The sequence below is a fragment of the Myxocyprinus asiaticus genome, chromosome 38 (assembly GCF_019703515.2).
Source record: "Myxocyprinus asiaticus isolate MX2 ecotype Aquarium Trade chromosome 38, UBuf_Myxa_2, whole genome shotgun sequence".
Taxonomy (NCBI): Eukaryota; Metazoa; Chordata; class Actinopteri; order Cypriniformes; family Catostomidae; genus Myxocyprinus; species Myxocyprinus asiaticus.
In genome coordinates this window covers 387,501-403,752 of record NC_059381.1, presented here as the reverse complement: position 1 = coordinate 403,752, position 16,252 = coordinate 387,501, and the positions used below count along the sequence as shown (strand labels likewise).

General features: G+C 37.7%; 2 protein-coding genes across 4 annotated transcripts in view; one reads left to right on the top strand and one right to left on the bottom strand.

The window, feature by feature from the left end:
• LOC127428968 (junction-mediating and -regulatory protein-like) overlaps nucleotides 1-6,986 on the top strand; it is a 44,453-nt gene extending 37,467 nt beyond the window's left edge. For both annotated transcript variants that reach the window (XM_051677662.1, XM_051677661.1), the window contains exons 9-10: nucleotides 969-1,512; nucleotides 2,851-6,986. In XM_051677662.1, coding sequence (XP_051533622.1) covers nucleotides 969-1,512; nucleotides 2,851-3,158 — 852 coding nt within the window. In that variant the 3' untranslated portion in view covers nucleotides 3,159-6,986. The remainder of the gene's footprint in view (nucleotides 1-968; nucleotides 1,513-2,850) is intronic.
• Nucleotides 6,987-14,345: 7,359 nt separating this feature from the next.
• The window catches only part of LOC127428979 (homer protein homolog 1-like), a 27,818-nt gene continuing 25,911 nt past the window's right edge, over nucleotides 14,346-16,252 (bottom strand). The window contains exons 9-10 of one of the 2 annotated variants that reach the window (XR_007895213.1): nucleotides 15,062-16,252; nucleotides 14,346-14,625 (exon numbers count right to left, since the gene is read on the bottom strand). The exon at nucleotides 15,062-16,252 is cut by the window's right edge and continues 1,536 nt beyond it. The gene's annotated coding sequence lies outside the window, so the exon portion shown is untranslated. The other variant, XM_051677679.1, reaches the window with a different exon arrangement.

Genomic DNA, 16,252 nt, shown 5'->3' with positions numbered 1-16,252 from the left:
ACGTAACTTGATTATACAGAAAATATATACAATCTATTATTATAAAACAATAGCGCATCGATATATCAACATGACAGTTGTGATAGAATCACATCAATACTGAATTGTGTCAACATATTTATAATGTACAGTCTATTTTATAAACAGCCACTGTCATCATCCACCAATTTTGGCTAACAGCTATTGATAAATCTGGCTAGCTAGCTAACGGCGACATAGGCTATCGTATAAATGTAGTCAGTGTATCATGCAAAGAAAAGTGATTACTTCAAACTACAGTCTCACATAGTCAGACCTATATCCACATATAGAACAGCACAGTTTTTTCAACTTTTAAGGGAATAATGTCCCAATATCCACGTATGTGGACATCATGTATATGTGGAAAAAGTGGCATATCTAATGAAACTAGAGACTGTACTCTTTACAACCAAACAGGTTTCAATGAAAAACTTAGAGATTTCTTATCAGAGGCACTTTTGTTGGCGCTGCATCCGTAGAAGCGCTTCACGGAAATCGACATCATGCTGTTGTGTCACATGACTTGGTGTGTCAGAATTTTAACTCTTAAATGACAGTCTAGAGTCTTGTGAACAGTATTCAGTCACTTTAAATGAATTGAAATTATGCGTTGCATATAGTGAAGTCAAAATACAACATGTGGACGCGGGGTCGCACGAGGATATTCACAAACCTGTGACATTAAACATTCATTATCCTCAGTGTTGTTGATTAGTGTTAATTCACTTTATGCCTGCCAGCTTACCTGTGTAGACTTTGAAGCATTCATTGTATTCTGTTGCAGATTCTATCACACTCCATTATCCAATCAGACTTATATTAAATTCATTCGATAGTTCAGTTTTGTGGTTGTTCGTTAACGTTAATGTTGAGGTTTGCATGCATTATGTGATTGTTCTCATTTTAGAGGTTTTTATTGCTAAACATCATCTTTGGTCATCACACAGCGCTACCCAGGTCAGGTGACTCTGAAATCCACACGTCTGCGATTGGCGTACTCCAGAAAGAAAACCGGTCCGACCCAAACCACCGCGAGACTGGAGCCGCCGCAGATGCAGACTGCTAGCGTGCAGACGGAAGACGCTCCAGCGCCTTTAGAACATTCCGCAGGAGTCCCGGAGCTGTGCAGACCCGACAGTTTCCTGTCTCTGCCCACAATGGGCATGGCCGTCGCTGATGTCACCCCTCTGGACGCTGCGCACGCATCACTTCCTCCTACCCAAGAGCTCCTGCTGCTGGACTCCTCCACCTCGCCCATCTCCCCTCCTCCTCCTCCACCCCCACCTCCCCCTCCACCTCCTCCACCCCCTCCCTCTCTAGAGGAGATGCCCGCAGATGGGCAGTGCCAGCCAAGCAGCCCCCTGCAGCAGCCCATGGCTGAGAGTCCACTCGCCCCATTCTCCGCTCGGTTCTTCGACAGCAGTCAGCTGGTGAACGCCAGGAAGAAGTTGAGGAAGACCTCGTCACTGGAGTCCAACCAGTGGAGGAGAGGTGACACGATACACCCTCACAACACCAACACAACTCGTGTTTACTCTTATTGGAATAGTGTTGTGCGCATGCCTCTTCGCGGTCTGACGTCTAAAACGGAGAATAACTTGATTATTTCAGATCTCATGTAAACGTGGTTTTCTTGCTTTGTCTGATTTCTTTAAATAATCTGATTTACGGGAGTTATCAGTTTATTGGTGTGCATATAAATGGGCTCATTATCTCGAGGGCTAACATAGATGAGGTTTTGTCGAAATTGCAATAGTGACAATAGTGCCCGGTTGCTAGGGAGGGTAGAGTCACATGGGGTAACCTCCTCGTGGTCGCTATAATGTGGTTCTCGCTCTCGGTGGGGCGCGTGGTGAGTTGTGTGTGGATGCCGTGAAGAATAGCGTGAAGCCTCCACACGCGCTATGTCTCCACAGTAACGCGCTCAACAAGTCATGTGATAAGATGTTCGGGTTGATGGTCTCAGACGCGGAGGCAACTGAGATTCATCCTCCACCACCCGGATTGAGGCGAGTCACTACGCCACCACGAGGACTTAGAGCGCATTGGGAACTGGGCATTCCAAATTGGGGAGAAAAAGGGGTGAAAAAAAAAAGTGTAATCTTTTAAAGTTGAATAATCACATTAGGGCCAAAACACGATTCTGGTCTTTCCGTCCCCAAATTTAAGACCTCTTTAAATGAAAATTAAGACTTTTGTTATACCATTTAAGATACTTTTTATGACCTTAAATTTTAGAAAACTGAATTTATGAACCCTGGTTTCGTTTACTGCCTCCTGCTAAAAACAGGTCCGTGGACATGATTCATTGCGGAAATCTTTTTAACCCGTTATTAAAAAATATTTGTATATAGTTTTTTATATAATTAATCACACTGAATTAACGTGTTAAATCAACAGCCCTAAACATTTTATAACATTATACAACATCATTACACGTGTTAGCTTTTGATTAGATTCTCTTGGTGTGATAGAATCACTAACTAACGCTGTCTGTACAAAGTATACATGCAATCGAGCAACTCATGTCATGACCAGGATGCGAGTAAAAAAAGATGTTACTTTCACTTCCTATTTGTGCAAGAATCCACCTCAAATAAACAAATTCAATATTTAATAGATCAAATGGGACAGAAGTGTTTTAATGGGAATACAAGCTTCACATTTCTGCATTCAGACCCTCTAGTACACTTTCCCCATAGACTTGTAAACACATTTCCGGTTTATTTACATACTGAAAGATGAGTTGAAATCGTCTGTGGTAACTGACAGTGTGATACCATTGAATGTTCTAGAAGACATGTCAGTAATGTTGCGTTCTCTCCTCAGCGAGCTCTCCGATGGACGAGGTTTTAGCCAGTCTGAAGCGCGGCAGTTTCCACCTGCGGAAGGCCGAGCTGCGTGTGCTGGCTCCCGATCCGGACGAGGATGACGGGAATAATATTCTGGCTCAGATCAGGAAGGGCGTGAAGCTGCGTAAAGTGCGGCGACAGGAGCGCGGCGTGAAGGGGATGATGCACGATTCAACCGACTCGCTGACACGCAGCATTCACGAGGCACTGAGACGCATTAAAGAGGCTTCGCCCGAATCAGACTCAGAGGACGAGACGCTGCCCTGCACAGACTGGGAGAGCTGAACCGCTGCTGACTCAACAGTGTGTGTTTAGTGACAAACATGATCTGCTCTTGTATTATGTCCATATGAAGAAACATCAGAGAATATGTGTGTTTACCTCACAATACTGACAGCTGAACTAGTACACAACAGATTAATGAAGCAAACGTTCACTTAATCGGTTTGTTGAGTGTGTTATTCCAGTCATTTATTTGTTTTCTTCTATTTGTGTCTTTATATATGATAGCGGGAGGTTTTTGAAGTTTGTTTTGTTTCAGTAAAAGTTGGTGATATCGGTCATTAATGCCCTGAACATCAGTCTGTGTGGCACTCAGCTGGTATAAATGAGTGACGTGATGGGATGAAACCAGTCAAGAACAGGTCATATTTCACCCCCAAATCTAAACAACGTCTATTTTTAAGATCATTAAAATTGTTATTATTTTCATGACAATTAAGCACATTACTTTAATGTGAATTGAAAAGTAGCTTATTTAAACATCGTGGTAGTTGCCTTTCATTTAAGCTGATTTAAATAATTGAATTGATTTTCACTAATGAGAGTCTCCATTGATTAATAATTATACTGATTAAAGAAATATTCTAGATTCAGTACAAGTTAAGCTCAATGGACAGTATTTGTGGCATAATGCTGATTTACTAGAGGTCAACTGATTGTGGATTTTGCCGATACCGATAACTAAGGGGGTCAAATAGGCCGATAACCGATTAATGGGGCGATAGTTTTTAAAATCGATTTATAGAATGTAAAAAATTATTTTTATGCTTTCTATACTACAACAGGCACAGACAGAGGCTACAAGAGTCCAGATTCAGTCTATTGTGCAACCAAATCCGTATAATAACCAGTAAAATGAAGTATACTATAAACAAGCCCAGAATACACTTATTTCGGGACTCTTACTTTGAAATTACAGAGAATTGGCTCTATGTTTTTAGTATTTACCAAATTAAACTTTTATAGCTTTTATTTACCAGACTGAGGATTTTCTATATGAGGTATTTTATTATTATTCACAAGAAAGTTGGAGACACGATATTTGTGCAGGGCACGTCTATATAGTCACATGTTTCTTTGCATGCTCTCGCTTCAATTTAGAAAACTTGATTTATGTAATCAAAATAACAAAATATGCATTGAAGGATAAAAATATGGTTGAATATTATCAATGATGAAAGATTTAGATAGAATAAATCCCCACGAGGTGTTAGTGATTGTTTTTATTTCACTTTTTGAGGCTGCTGTTATACTGTAGGAATACAAAAATAATAAATAAAAACTATTGGCACCGATTAATCGGTCTACCTCTATTGATTTCCACAGAAATTAATTTTGACTCGTTCCTCCTTTAAAAAAAAAAAAAAAAAAAGCACAAATCTGTGTTCTAGTGAGACACTTACAATGGAAGTCAATGGGGTCAATCTGTAATGTTGAAATACTCACAGTTTCAAAAGTATAGACAAGAGGTAGATGGATATATGGGTTTTACCAATTAATCGTGCCGATAGTTGCTTTTTGGAGCCATCGGTTATCGACAAAAATCTTTGCCGATAGTTTCAGATGTTTTTTTGTTTTTTTTATATTTATTCCTCATCAATACACCTCATATGGTAAAATATATAGGCTATAAAAACTTAATTTGTTAAATACTTAAATAAAGAGCATTATAACAGATCCAAGAATTTAAAAAAAAATTTTTTTTTTTAAATAAAGTCCCTGATGTATTTTGGGCTTCTTTATAATTAAAAGGCCCACGTTATACACAATCATCATTTTCCCGATTATTATTGGAATTTTTGTTGCATGATAAACTTCTTTTGAGATTTTATTCATGTTAGACTCTTGTAGATTCAGTGTCTGCGCCCGTTATAGTAAGAAAATACTAAGAAATCTTTGATCATTCTATAAACACATTTTTAAAAACTATCGGTCGATTAATCGGTTATCGGCCTTTTCCACCACCTTAGTTATCGGTATCGGCAAAACCCACTATCGGTCGACCTCTAATAGCCACAAGACGTAAACAATATGTGTGTTAACATTATTTTAGTATGATAAAATCACTTACCGCATCTGTGTAAAGTTATCTCCATGATGACAAAACCCTGTAATCATGGTATTGGAGTTAAACATATTGAATATAACTTTACACAGTAAAGGTTAGTGATCGGTTTTATAGCCCTGAAATCCTGTGTACGGATTGGCCCCATTCACTTCCATTGTATTAACCCAGATTGTTTTTTTCTTTTTTTTTTAGTTTTTTAGAAAAGGAGGGACAAGTCAAAAAAAAATGTTTTGTGATAATCAACATGGTCACAAATGCTGTTGATTGACCTTAACTTGTATTGAACCTGGAATATTCCTTTAATAATTTATGAAAATTATCATTTTAATAATTATTTGTACTTAAGCGGTCTCTGATGCTTTCTGCCTGTCAGTCATTTTGCACATTCTCATAGTATTGTAGTTGCAGTGAATTATTGAGGCTTAATGCCATTTTTATGCCATGTTGTTCATAGCAGTTGTCAGATGAGGGCGCTATTTTGCTGCGGTTGTTTTAACAACAGTATCTGCTCAGTGTCAGTATCAATAAAGCTCATTTGGTATCTTTGAAGGGCGGGGTTTTGGGGAAAGGGGCGTGGCTAATTCAACAGCTCAACTCGATTGCTTGAGGATATTCTAGACTGGCTGAAATCACTTACAGCACCTTTAACTGTCATGTTACAAAACTTTAAATGGCCTTAAAAACAGGCATTATTTTCATTGTGCAAATTATACTTATTTCTTGTTTGATTTTGGGGTGAACTATGAGCTGCAGTTCAACACGTCAATTACACGAGTGTCGTCATCACCCAGTGTTTTACTACAATCATTGTCTTGATTTTAAGGTCTCTTAAATTGTATCTGCTTGTAGAGTATCTTTGTTTAGCTGCTGTCATTTCTGTTTGATCCGAATTCATTCACATTACTTGTGATTTAATTGAGTTTTGTTTGTTTTTTTAAAGGTTGCGTATTTTCTTATATTTTCCTGTCTATAAACCAGTGGACGCCTGTGTTTGTTTGACTGTACATCAACTCATCCAGCACTGAAACAGCTTTAAGATCTGTTTTCTTCTGAGAGCTGATTGGACAGTCTGTCACTCATGGTCACATGCTTTTTGCACTTGATTTATGAAGAATATGTCAATAAGGCCACGGTGAGTGTGATGTGACTCATTTCACTGTGTCAAACTGCTCAAAAATGAATGCTGATCTGTAGCGTGACACAATGTTTACTCACAGCTGTACTGTCTGGTGTCGGTGAACGCACCCTCAACACTGTTCTGATAAATCTGACCTAACACCAGCAGAAGGGCACAACAGTTTAATTTGACGTTTTTCATCATGTGTACTGTATTTAGCTTTTGATATTATGATTTGTCTTTTAATTATATTAATTGTCATACATGTTCTATGCATTGTGTTTCCAGCTGCATTGAAACAACACTACAGTTCTTAATTATTCCACTCTACTAAACACATTAAAACCGTTAAAGATGCCGATGCGTGACTGGAGAAGACCCAAAAACTAGCCAGTCACTAGATATGTGCAATATTATTATAATAGAAACTAATATTTTTCATGTGTATTATATTGTAATAGACAGCAAATCCATCTGCATGTTTGCCTAAAGGACACATGTATTTATTGAGTTAAAAGAAATATTTAAATATGTAAAGCAATATCATACAAATGTAAAATGAATTTTTGAAACTCTGCTTTTCCAGCCATTGTACCTATTTTAAATTTGCATTTTGCCCCTTAAGTAAATAAAGTATCAAAAGAAATGTCCTTGATTAGGATTTTTCTTTTATGTTTAATGCATGCTTGTTTAGATGACTTCAGTTAATGTTTCAGTGGTGCACTGACACTGTCTGACCGCTAAGTGATTGCTGAGCGCTAGTGAGCAATGAGCTTTGATCATAGATGTACATATATAGATGCCTCATTAGCAGTATAATGGAAAGGTCAAGAGCCATCCAGTGAATTGACAGATGCAGTCTGCAACAGTCTTTTACAGCTAATTTCACATGATTTGATTTGCCATAAACATTAGACAATATTAGAGATGACATTAAAACTTAAATTAAACACTCATGTTGATAATCAAAGCACTGTCTGATGCTTGAAGCTTCTAATATACAGTAAGTGGAGGGACTAGAGACCATAAACATCCTATAATTGTTTATTTAAATCATAAATTTGTTGTTAAACCATATAATACGAATAGTACGTTCATAGTACACATAGTAAGTTCTATCCAATATCCATGACTTGGGATATTAAACTATTAAACAAATTATTAATTAAACTGAGATAATAACTGCTATACAGTAGAGTTTTAGTCTATAATTTAAAGGTGCTGTAAGCAATTTTTTTCACGGAAAGGGATGTAAAAAAAAATTAGTACTTCCTGAAAGATATTACTGAAATAAGTGTTGTAATATATCTCACCGGTCTCTGTGACAGCTTTAGACTGTGTAAACAGAAAACAAAAATGTGTGAGCGGACAATGATGCTTTCTGCCTGTCAATCATTTTGCATGTTCTCATAGTATTGTAGTTGCAGCGAATTATTGAGGCTTAATGCCATTTTTATGCCATGTTGTTCATAACAGTTGTCAGTTGAGGGCGCTATTTTACTGCTGTTGTTTTTAACAACCGTTTCTGCACGATGTCGGTCTGAAAGCTCGTTTGGTATCTTTGGAGTGCAGGGTTTTGGTAAGGGGGCGTGGCTAATTCAGCGGCTCATCTTGTGGAAGTAGAATGGCTAACATCGCTTACAGCACCTTTAAATTATTACCATTACTATATTACCATTAATTGAGCTTGTTGAACGTGCTGAGACCCCACATCCACCTGTGTGGACATTACATTTTGGCTTCGCAATACGCAACGCATAATTTAATTTAATTTAAACCGACTGATCTCAGTTCAGGAGACTCCGTGCTGTCAGTAAAGGGTTAAACTTTTGATGTACGGAGTCATGTGACCAAACTATATTGTATCGATCACAGAGGAGTTTGTGTTTGGGAGAAATGGTAACATAACTACATCTGGCAAGAAACCAAATTAAGTTTTTACACTGAAACCTGTTTGAGTCAAAAGATTAGAGTCTCTAGTTTCATCTGATATCCCATTTTAAAAATGTCATCGATTCATCGCCAAACGGCATGCTGTTAAACACACTGACCACAGTCGTGGACTACGGGCTCATTTTCATTTAAATAAATATATAAATATATGCATATTCTAGTAGGTATACAGACAGACAGAGAGTGCCAACAGTAATACAAATGCAAAAAGACAGGGGTCTGGGTATCTCAGCGAGTATTGACGCTGACTATCACACCTGGAGTCGCGAGTTCGAATCCAGGGCGTGCTGAGTGACTCCAGCTAGGTCTCCTAAGCAACCAAATTGGCCCGGTTGCTAGGGAGGGTAGAGTCACATGGAGTAACCTCCTCGCGGTCACTATAATGTGGTTCTCACTCTCGGTGGGGCGCGTGGTGAGTTGTGCGTGGATGCTGCGGAGAATAGCGTGAAGCCTCCACACGCGCTACGTCTCCACGGTAATGCGCTCAACAAGTCACGTGATAAGATGCACAGACTGACGGTCTCAGACGTGGAGGCAACTGAGATTCGTCCTCCACCACCCGGATTGAGGCGAGTCACTACACCACCACGAGGACTTAGAGCGCATTGGGAATTGGACATTCCACATTGAAAAAAAAAAAAAGATAATAAATTAAGCATTTCTTCAGGAAACACATCTGTCAGATGCAGAACATGAGAAACTAAGAAGGTCCTGGGCAGACGAGGCCCACTATTCATCCCATAAATCAGGAAAGAGAAGAGGACTCTATATTTTAGTTCATAGAAATTTGAATTTGACATCTATCGCGGTTCATAAGATGTGGAAGGCAGATTCGTCCTGGTAAATGGGATTATAGATGGAATAGACGTCTCATTTATGAACGTCTATGCTCCAAATGAGGATGAGCCAAATTTTATAAAAACCTTCAATGTTATCTTGCAAAACAGCAAAGGGAACCTCTTGGTGGGTGGGGACTTCAATTGTGTTATGTCACAGCACATGGACAGGCAGCCCCCTCCCCAGAATGAGTAAGATGCTATTTGGACAACTTAAGGAAACAGGTTTTGGTGGATTTGAACTCGTGACTCCAGTGGTGGTAGTCAGTGTCTTTACTCGCTGAGTTACCCAGGTCCCCCCCATATCTTATTATCTTAAGTGAACAGATTGTCTGGTTTAATGTGTTGAAAAGAGTCTGGGAGCATAAAATAACTAAGGGAGGTAGCAGTGTGTGCATGCGTGCATATGATAAAAATCCATACATACAGGAAACTGTTCTAACTTCAGAGATTAGAGTCCAGCTGAAACCGCTCATCTTTTCGACTGAACCAGGTGAGCACCAAAATCTCACAAAACATCTTTAAGGAGTTAAGAATCATTTTTTCAAACATTTATCATCTGACAATGAAGATCTGCACAGTAATTTCCGATTAAGTTACATGATATGAATTGATTTTTGTAATTCTCTAGGTCTGGACAGGCAAAGAATAGGAAAGTGTTCTTTCAGTCATTTGGACATCTGGTGAACTTAATATTGAAGTTTTTGAATGGACTTTTATGTGTGTAGTCATAATTTACTTTTATGATTAACATTTATGTGATATTTAAGTTGTCATTGTGTAATAAATGTGGCGTTTTTTCAAAAAAGCCTCAATTGTTTATTTTTTAACTTGTAATAGATTGAAGTTAGTTATCCTAACTTACTTTTTCATTTATCCCCTTTTCTCCCAGTTTGGAATGCCCAATTCCCACTACTTAGTAGGTCCTCATGGTGGCGCGGTTACTCACCTCAATCCGGGTGGCGGAGGACAAGTCTCAGTTGCCTCCGCTTCTGAGACTGTCAATCCGTGCATCTTATCACGTGACTCGTTGTGCATGACACCGCGGAGACTCACAGCATGTGGAGGTCATGCTACTCTCCACGATCCACACACAACTTACCACACGCCCCATTGAGAGCGAGAACCACTAATCACGACCACGAGGAGGTTACCCTATGTGACTCTACCCTCCCTAGCAACCGGATCAATTTGGTTGATTAGGAGACCTGACTGGAGTCACTCAGCACACCCTGGATTCAAACTCACGACTCCAGGTGTGATAGTCAGCATCAATACTCGCTGAGATACCCAGACCCCCCTAACTAACTCTTTAATCTATAACTGTGCTGACTGTGGTTAGTTCTACGGTATGGACACTGCAATTTAATGGACAACATACAAACAATAGTTAATTTTACAGTACAGCACATACTGTAAATCATTATACGGTATGCTGTAAACTACTGTAGATAGTTTTACAGTAATTTTACTGTGGTATGGAATACAGTAACTTGCTGGCTATTTGTTGCCAGTAAGTTACTGTTTATTTTACATCAAATTTTTTTACAGTGTTCACTGTGTATTATTACATTGAGAATAAATGGGTTCATCCAAAAACTGATAAATGTGTCTTTCAGAGGCTTTATATGGAGTTAGGATGAAAATAAGGTGCATTTCAAACTGTTCTGAGACCAGTGCAGACAGACAGCACACTGGAGGTTAAGTCATTCACTAAATAGGGAGCAAGGGAGCATCCTATAGCTCTCTATGCAGTTAAGTGCATTCACTCCTAAAATCTGATCAAAAGTTCAGTTTCAGGCTGCAGATGATGTTTGGATCACTCAACATGTTTGACAGACATGTGACAATGATAATCAGTACATAGATTCAGAATTTATAATGTATCATTTTATTTTAACATGATTGACAGTGATTGGATGATGCTGGACATTACTTTGAATCTGAATTAATTATGATAATTTCTGATGTAATGTCTGTAACGTCTCAAAAACATGAATAATCAACACTCCTGGAAACATCATAAACTATTTGACTTTCTATAGCTTGGCATTATTTAAAATCACAACTTAATCCCGCTGTCCACATATGAGGACATACATTTTTAGGAAACTATTTGCTCTAAAAAAATATATATATATATATATATATATATAATAATAATATAAATAATAATGTTTTGTTTGTTTTTTCATGTTTATTCAATCAAAAAAGGAAATGGAAATTGCACACAGCAGTCACGCTCGGGTCTCAGGAGGATAACACAAGTATTATTAAATAATGATAATAGTATTCATAATTTATATTAAGTCAATCATATGATTGCTGATAATTACAAATACATGACGACACTTTCAGTGTTTTAAATAGTACTGTAAGTAAATCCTCTTCCCCTGAATTCTCTTCTAAAACAGCATTTTTTCTAACATAATTATTTTTTGTGTTCTACAGGTGCATAAACTAAAAGTTTTCCTTGATTTTGATCAACATGTTTTTAAAATGCTCAGATTCTTTTATAACAATTTATTCATTTGATCTGTTTTTGCAGTTTAGAACGCAGCCTTTTAAGGTTTAGTAATTGCGTAAGGCCATATTGCAATTTCAGTCTTAATTCAAACAATCATGCAGTATTAATGGATATCATACCGATATCTCAGAAGTCAAACTCTGCAGGTTTCAAAGTGTTTTGGATGGTTTATCTCATCATGTAGCATATAGGTAAGTGCTGCCTTTACAACTGTCACGTCCATTTATGACGTCGATTCCGCATTAACGTGAGAACGAGACTGAATAAAAATGTAATATAACATGTTCTTAGGAGTTCCAATCCTTCTACATATTGTGGCTATTATAATTTCTGGATTATGCATTTAAATTGAGTTTTTACAGTGTGTTACTAATTAATTATAAATAAACCGTAGTTTTCATGTTTATAACCGATATATTGATGCTTTTAATTTGGTTGATAATTGGACGGCAGCCGATACATCGGTGCATGCCTACATACTGTGTTTCCTATAGGAGCAAAATATTCCAGATAATAATATTCCTTAAATTGTTAAATCACCCAAAATCATCATTTATATCTGTAGCTCCTGTAAAATGTACAAGCACTTGTGTGTGTGTGTTTGTTTGTGTATGTAAGAGATGAGTGTGTATGTGAGATATGTGTGTATGTGTGAGTGAGAGAGAGTGTATGAGCATGTGTGTGTGTGTGTGTGTGTGTGTGTGTGAGTTTGTGTGAGTGAGTGTGTGTGTGTGTGTGTTTGTGTATGTAAGAGATGAGTGTGTGAGATATGTGTGTGTGTGTGTGTGTGTATGTGTGAGTGAGAGTTTGAGCGTGTGTGTTTGTGTGTGTGAGTGTGTGTGTCTGTTTGTGTGAGAATGTGTGAGTGAGTGTTTGTGTGTGTGAGTGTGTGTTTGTGAGTGTGTGTGTGTTTGTGTGTGTGAGTGTTTGTGAGTGTGTTTGTGTGTATGTGTATGGGTGTGTGTGTTTGTGTGTGTGTGAGTTTGTGTATGTGCGTGTGTGTTTGTGTATGTGAGTGTGTGTGTGCGTGTGTGTTTGTGTATGTGAGTGTGTGTGTTTGTGTGAGAATGTGTGAGTGAGTGTGTGTTTGTGAGTGTTTGTGTATGTGAGTGTGTGTGTGTGTTTGTGTGAGAATGTGTGAGTGTTTGTGTGTGTTTGTGAGTGTTTGTGTGTGTGAGTGTGTGTGTGTGTGTGTGTTTGTGTGTAATTGTGTATGTGAGTGTGTGCGTGCGTGTGTTTGTGTATGTGCGTGTGTGTTTGTGTATGTGAGTGTGTGCGTGCGTGTGTGTGTGAGTGTGTGTGTGTGAGTGTGTGTGTATGTGAGTGTGTGTGTATGTGAGTGTGTGCGTGCGTGTGTGTGTGAGTGTGTGTGTGTGTGAGTGTGTGTGTATGTGAGTGTGTGTGTATGTGAGTGTGTGCGTGCGTGTGTGTGTGAGTGTGTGTGTGTGTGAGTGTGTGCGTGCGTGTGTGTGTGAGTGTGTGTGTGTGTGTGAGTGTGTGCGTGCGTGTGTGTGTGAGTGTGTGTGTGTGTGAGTGTGTGTATCCCCCCACAAAATAAATGTTTTTCAGTTTGTCACACAGATTCTGTTTTCTTATAAAGATAAAAGCTTGAACATCTAAAGAATAATTCAGGCAAAAATGATAATTTACTCACCCATCATATCGTTCCATATCGACGTTCTTTCTTCAGTGGAACACAAGATTGTGCGAAAATGTATCAAACATTTTTTAAGAAAAAACATCATTAAAGTATCATAAAAATCTAGTATAAGTAGTCCATACAACTCATGTGCTATATTCCGAGTCTTCTGCAGTCATACAATAGTTTTGTGTGAGGACATTAGTCGTTTTTAATGGATCCTGTTTCCTCACACTTGTTCAAATCTGATGCGTCCATTTAAGGATGCACGTGAGAACTTCTGCGGAGTAAGCGAAGTATACCTGTGCCTTCACAGCCTGGATAAGAGATAATATACAGATGATAAATAATGATAAATAAGGCAATAGAGCGCAACTATGTAAGAATAGATTTTCAACATTAACTTATAAACCGTTTAAAGACAGACCTACAATGAGCTACGAGGTTGTTCATCGATGTTATATGCTTCCGTTGAAGCCATCAGTCTGCGCTCTCAACTTCATTGTATAAAAATCATGTTTGATAGCAGAATTCATGGTAAACAACTACATTACCCATGATGCAGCAGAGAAAGATCCACCAATCAGAGAACCACGTCCAACGAAACCCACGAAACGTGTCTCGGAGTGACCGCCCACTCCCATGATGCACTGTGAATGATATATTGTTTCAATACTTAAAATCAACAACCTAAAATCAATAGTTTTATATATTCCCATCGGGTTTTATTCAATGACATCATTCGCAATGCTTCATGGGATTGTAGTTTGTGACCGATGAAAGACGGTAAGTACACAGTCTTGTATCTTTGTCTTTATGTCTGATTTTCAAATACTTTTTTGCCTCAAAACAAAGTTCATGATGTTGTGATTCTCCTCGGAGCTGGTTGGTTTGGTTCATGGCTCACAACTCTTTTATGAAGGATTTTATTAAAAGTCTATGGAAGAAATCAAATACGTTATATTTCACTAATTTAAAGTGATTGAATCAAGTATTTCATAATGTAATCAAAGTTGAATGAAAAAACAACAACACATTGATGTTTTCCTCTTTCATTTTACTATAAACTCAGAATTATAATTGTGTGTTTAAGCATGTGGTATAATCAATATTTTAAATTATTACTCAAAGTATCTGAGCCTCTTCAAGTGTATCATTTCGGCTCAAAAATATTGAACATTATAATAAAGCCGTCCAGTGTGTCAAAAACTACCAAACTATCTGCTGCAAGCCCTTAAAATTCTTCAAATATACATGAATCGATCATTACAGGATCACAGATTTTTGGCAAGTCAAACCCCGTCGTGAGCTACACCAAAGGCAACTTCATCTGTACAAGAGAACACATTTGGCAAAGGAAAACAAATCAAGTGATATTTCAATCTTATTGTTTCCATTTCCACACATTAAAAAAAACAAGTTTCCACATAACAAATAATAAAAAAATGAAAACAAACATGTTTTTATTTGAAATCATTTTAGAATGAATGCAGCCACTGTGATTAGAATATATATATATATTTCTTTACAATAAATAAGCAGAAATCATACGGTATCATAAGTAAATCAATGCACTTCAAAAACGATCTGGAATTTCACCTCAGTCTCACAATACGGCCCTTTACACAAGTGCACTGTGTAATCTGTCATATATTTAAAAATACTTTAGAAAGGAAAGACTTGTGTATATGGAAGTGTCCTTGCAAAGTGTGTGTGTGTGTGTGTGTGATTCTCCTGTCTTTCAGTAAAAGAGTGATGTAAAATACCTGATAGTTCATAGTTTTTCTTGTGTTTGACTTGTATTGCTCAGATCATGGAAGTTCAGAGTGGAAGAGTAGCAGATGGTTTTCTAGTTGACGTTTCGCCTCCTCTTGAACACACGTTTGTGGTCTGACGCAGCAGTTTCACGTCTGTTGGTGTCAGATACGAGCTGTCAATCAAACCTTCAGTTCCTTTCAACCCCGCCCCTTTTACTTCATAAATCTAGTTTCATACACAACGCTGATTCTTCTTTAATGTGACTATTTTTATAAAAACCAACGTGAGGAAAACACAGCAAGAGTACAGCGCTGAAATGTGACAAAATAATCCGCAATCGTCTATCCATCATGAATCGCAAACAAGACGTAAAAAACAAAACAAGTAAAAAATGCACCACTGATGAAACTTTGTGATTGTGTGGCAAATATGAGATGAATGAAAGGCAATTTTACACCCCGCCGGACTGCTTGTGTGTTTGTGTGTCTGTAAACTTCAGGCACATGTCAACGGAAATGCACCTGCGTGTTTGTGTGATGCCTCTGTTAAGTGTGTATAATCATGTAAATGTGTGTTCACACTGGTACAACATGCGTGTGGAACAGGGTCTAAAATTAACAATTAACAATACCACCAAAATTGATAAAGATACCCCTGAAATTCAAAATGTAAGGGCAAAAAATGCCCACATAATAATAAATGAATATTTCTTCATATTCTGTTCTAGATGTGGGTGGATCAAACTCTTCAGATGGAGAATTAAAGTGAATGAATTGTAGGGATGCTCCGAACAGGATTTGTTTTGTTTTTTTACTGACAAAAATACTGTAGGTTGGTTAATTGATCAAAAAAACACAAATATTCTTTTGGTTATTTATTCATTTAATGATCAATATTTTATTATTTATATTGTATATCTAAATATTTTGTATATAACTATGTATGTTAATGACAGTGATGCTGAAGTCTAAACACTCGAATGATATTCGGTCATTTTTGACCCAAATAGTTTTTCCTCATTTAATATTTTTGTTTCCTTTATCTGAGCAGTACAAGACTTGGTGACTTTTCCTGCATTTGCCATCTGAACATACAAAAAAAATTGGACTTGATTCTATAAGTCTAAGTGCTCACAAAAAAAAGCGACACCTTTGGTATTCATGGTCAAAATTGACCGACCAATGAAAATTAATGGGAAA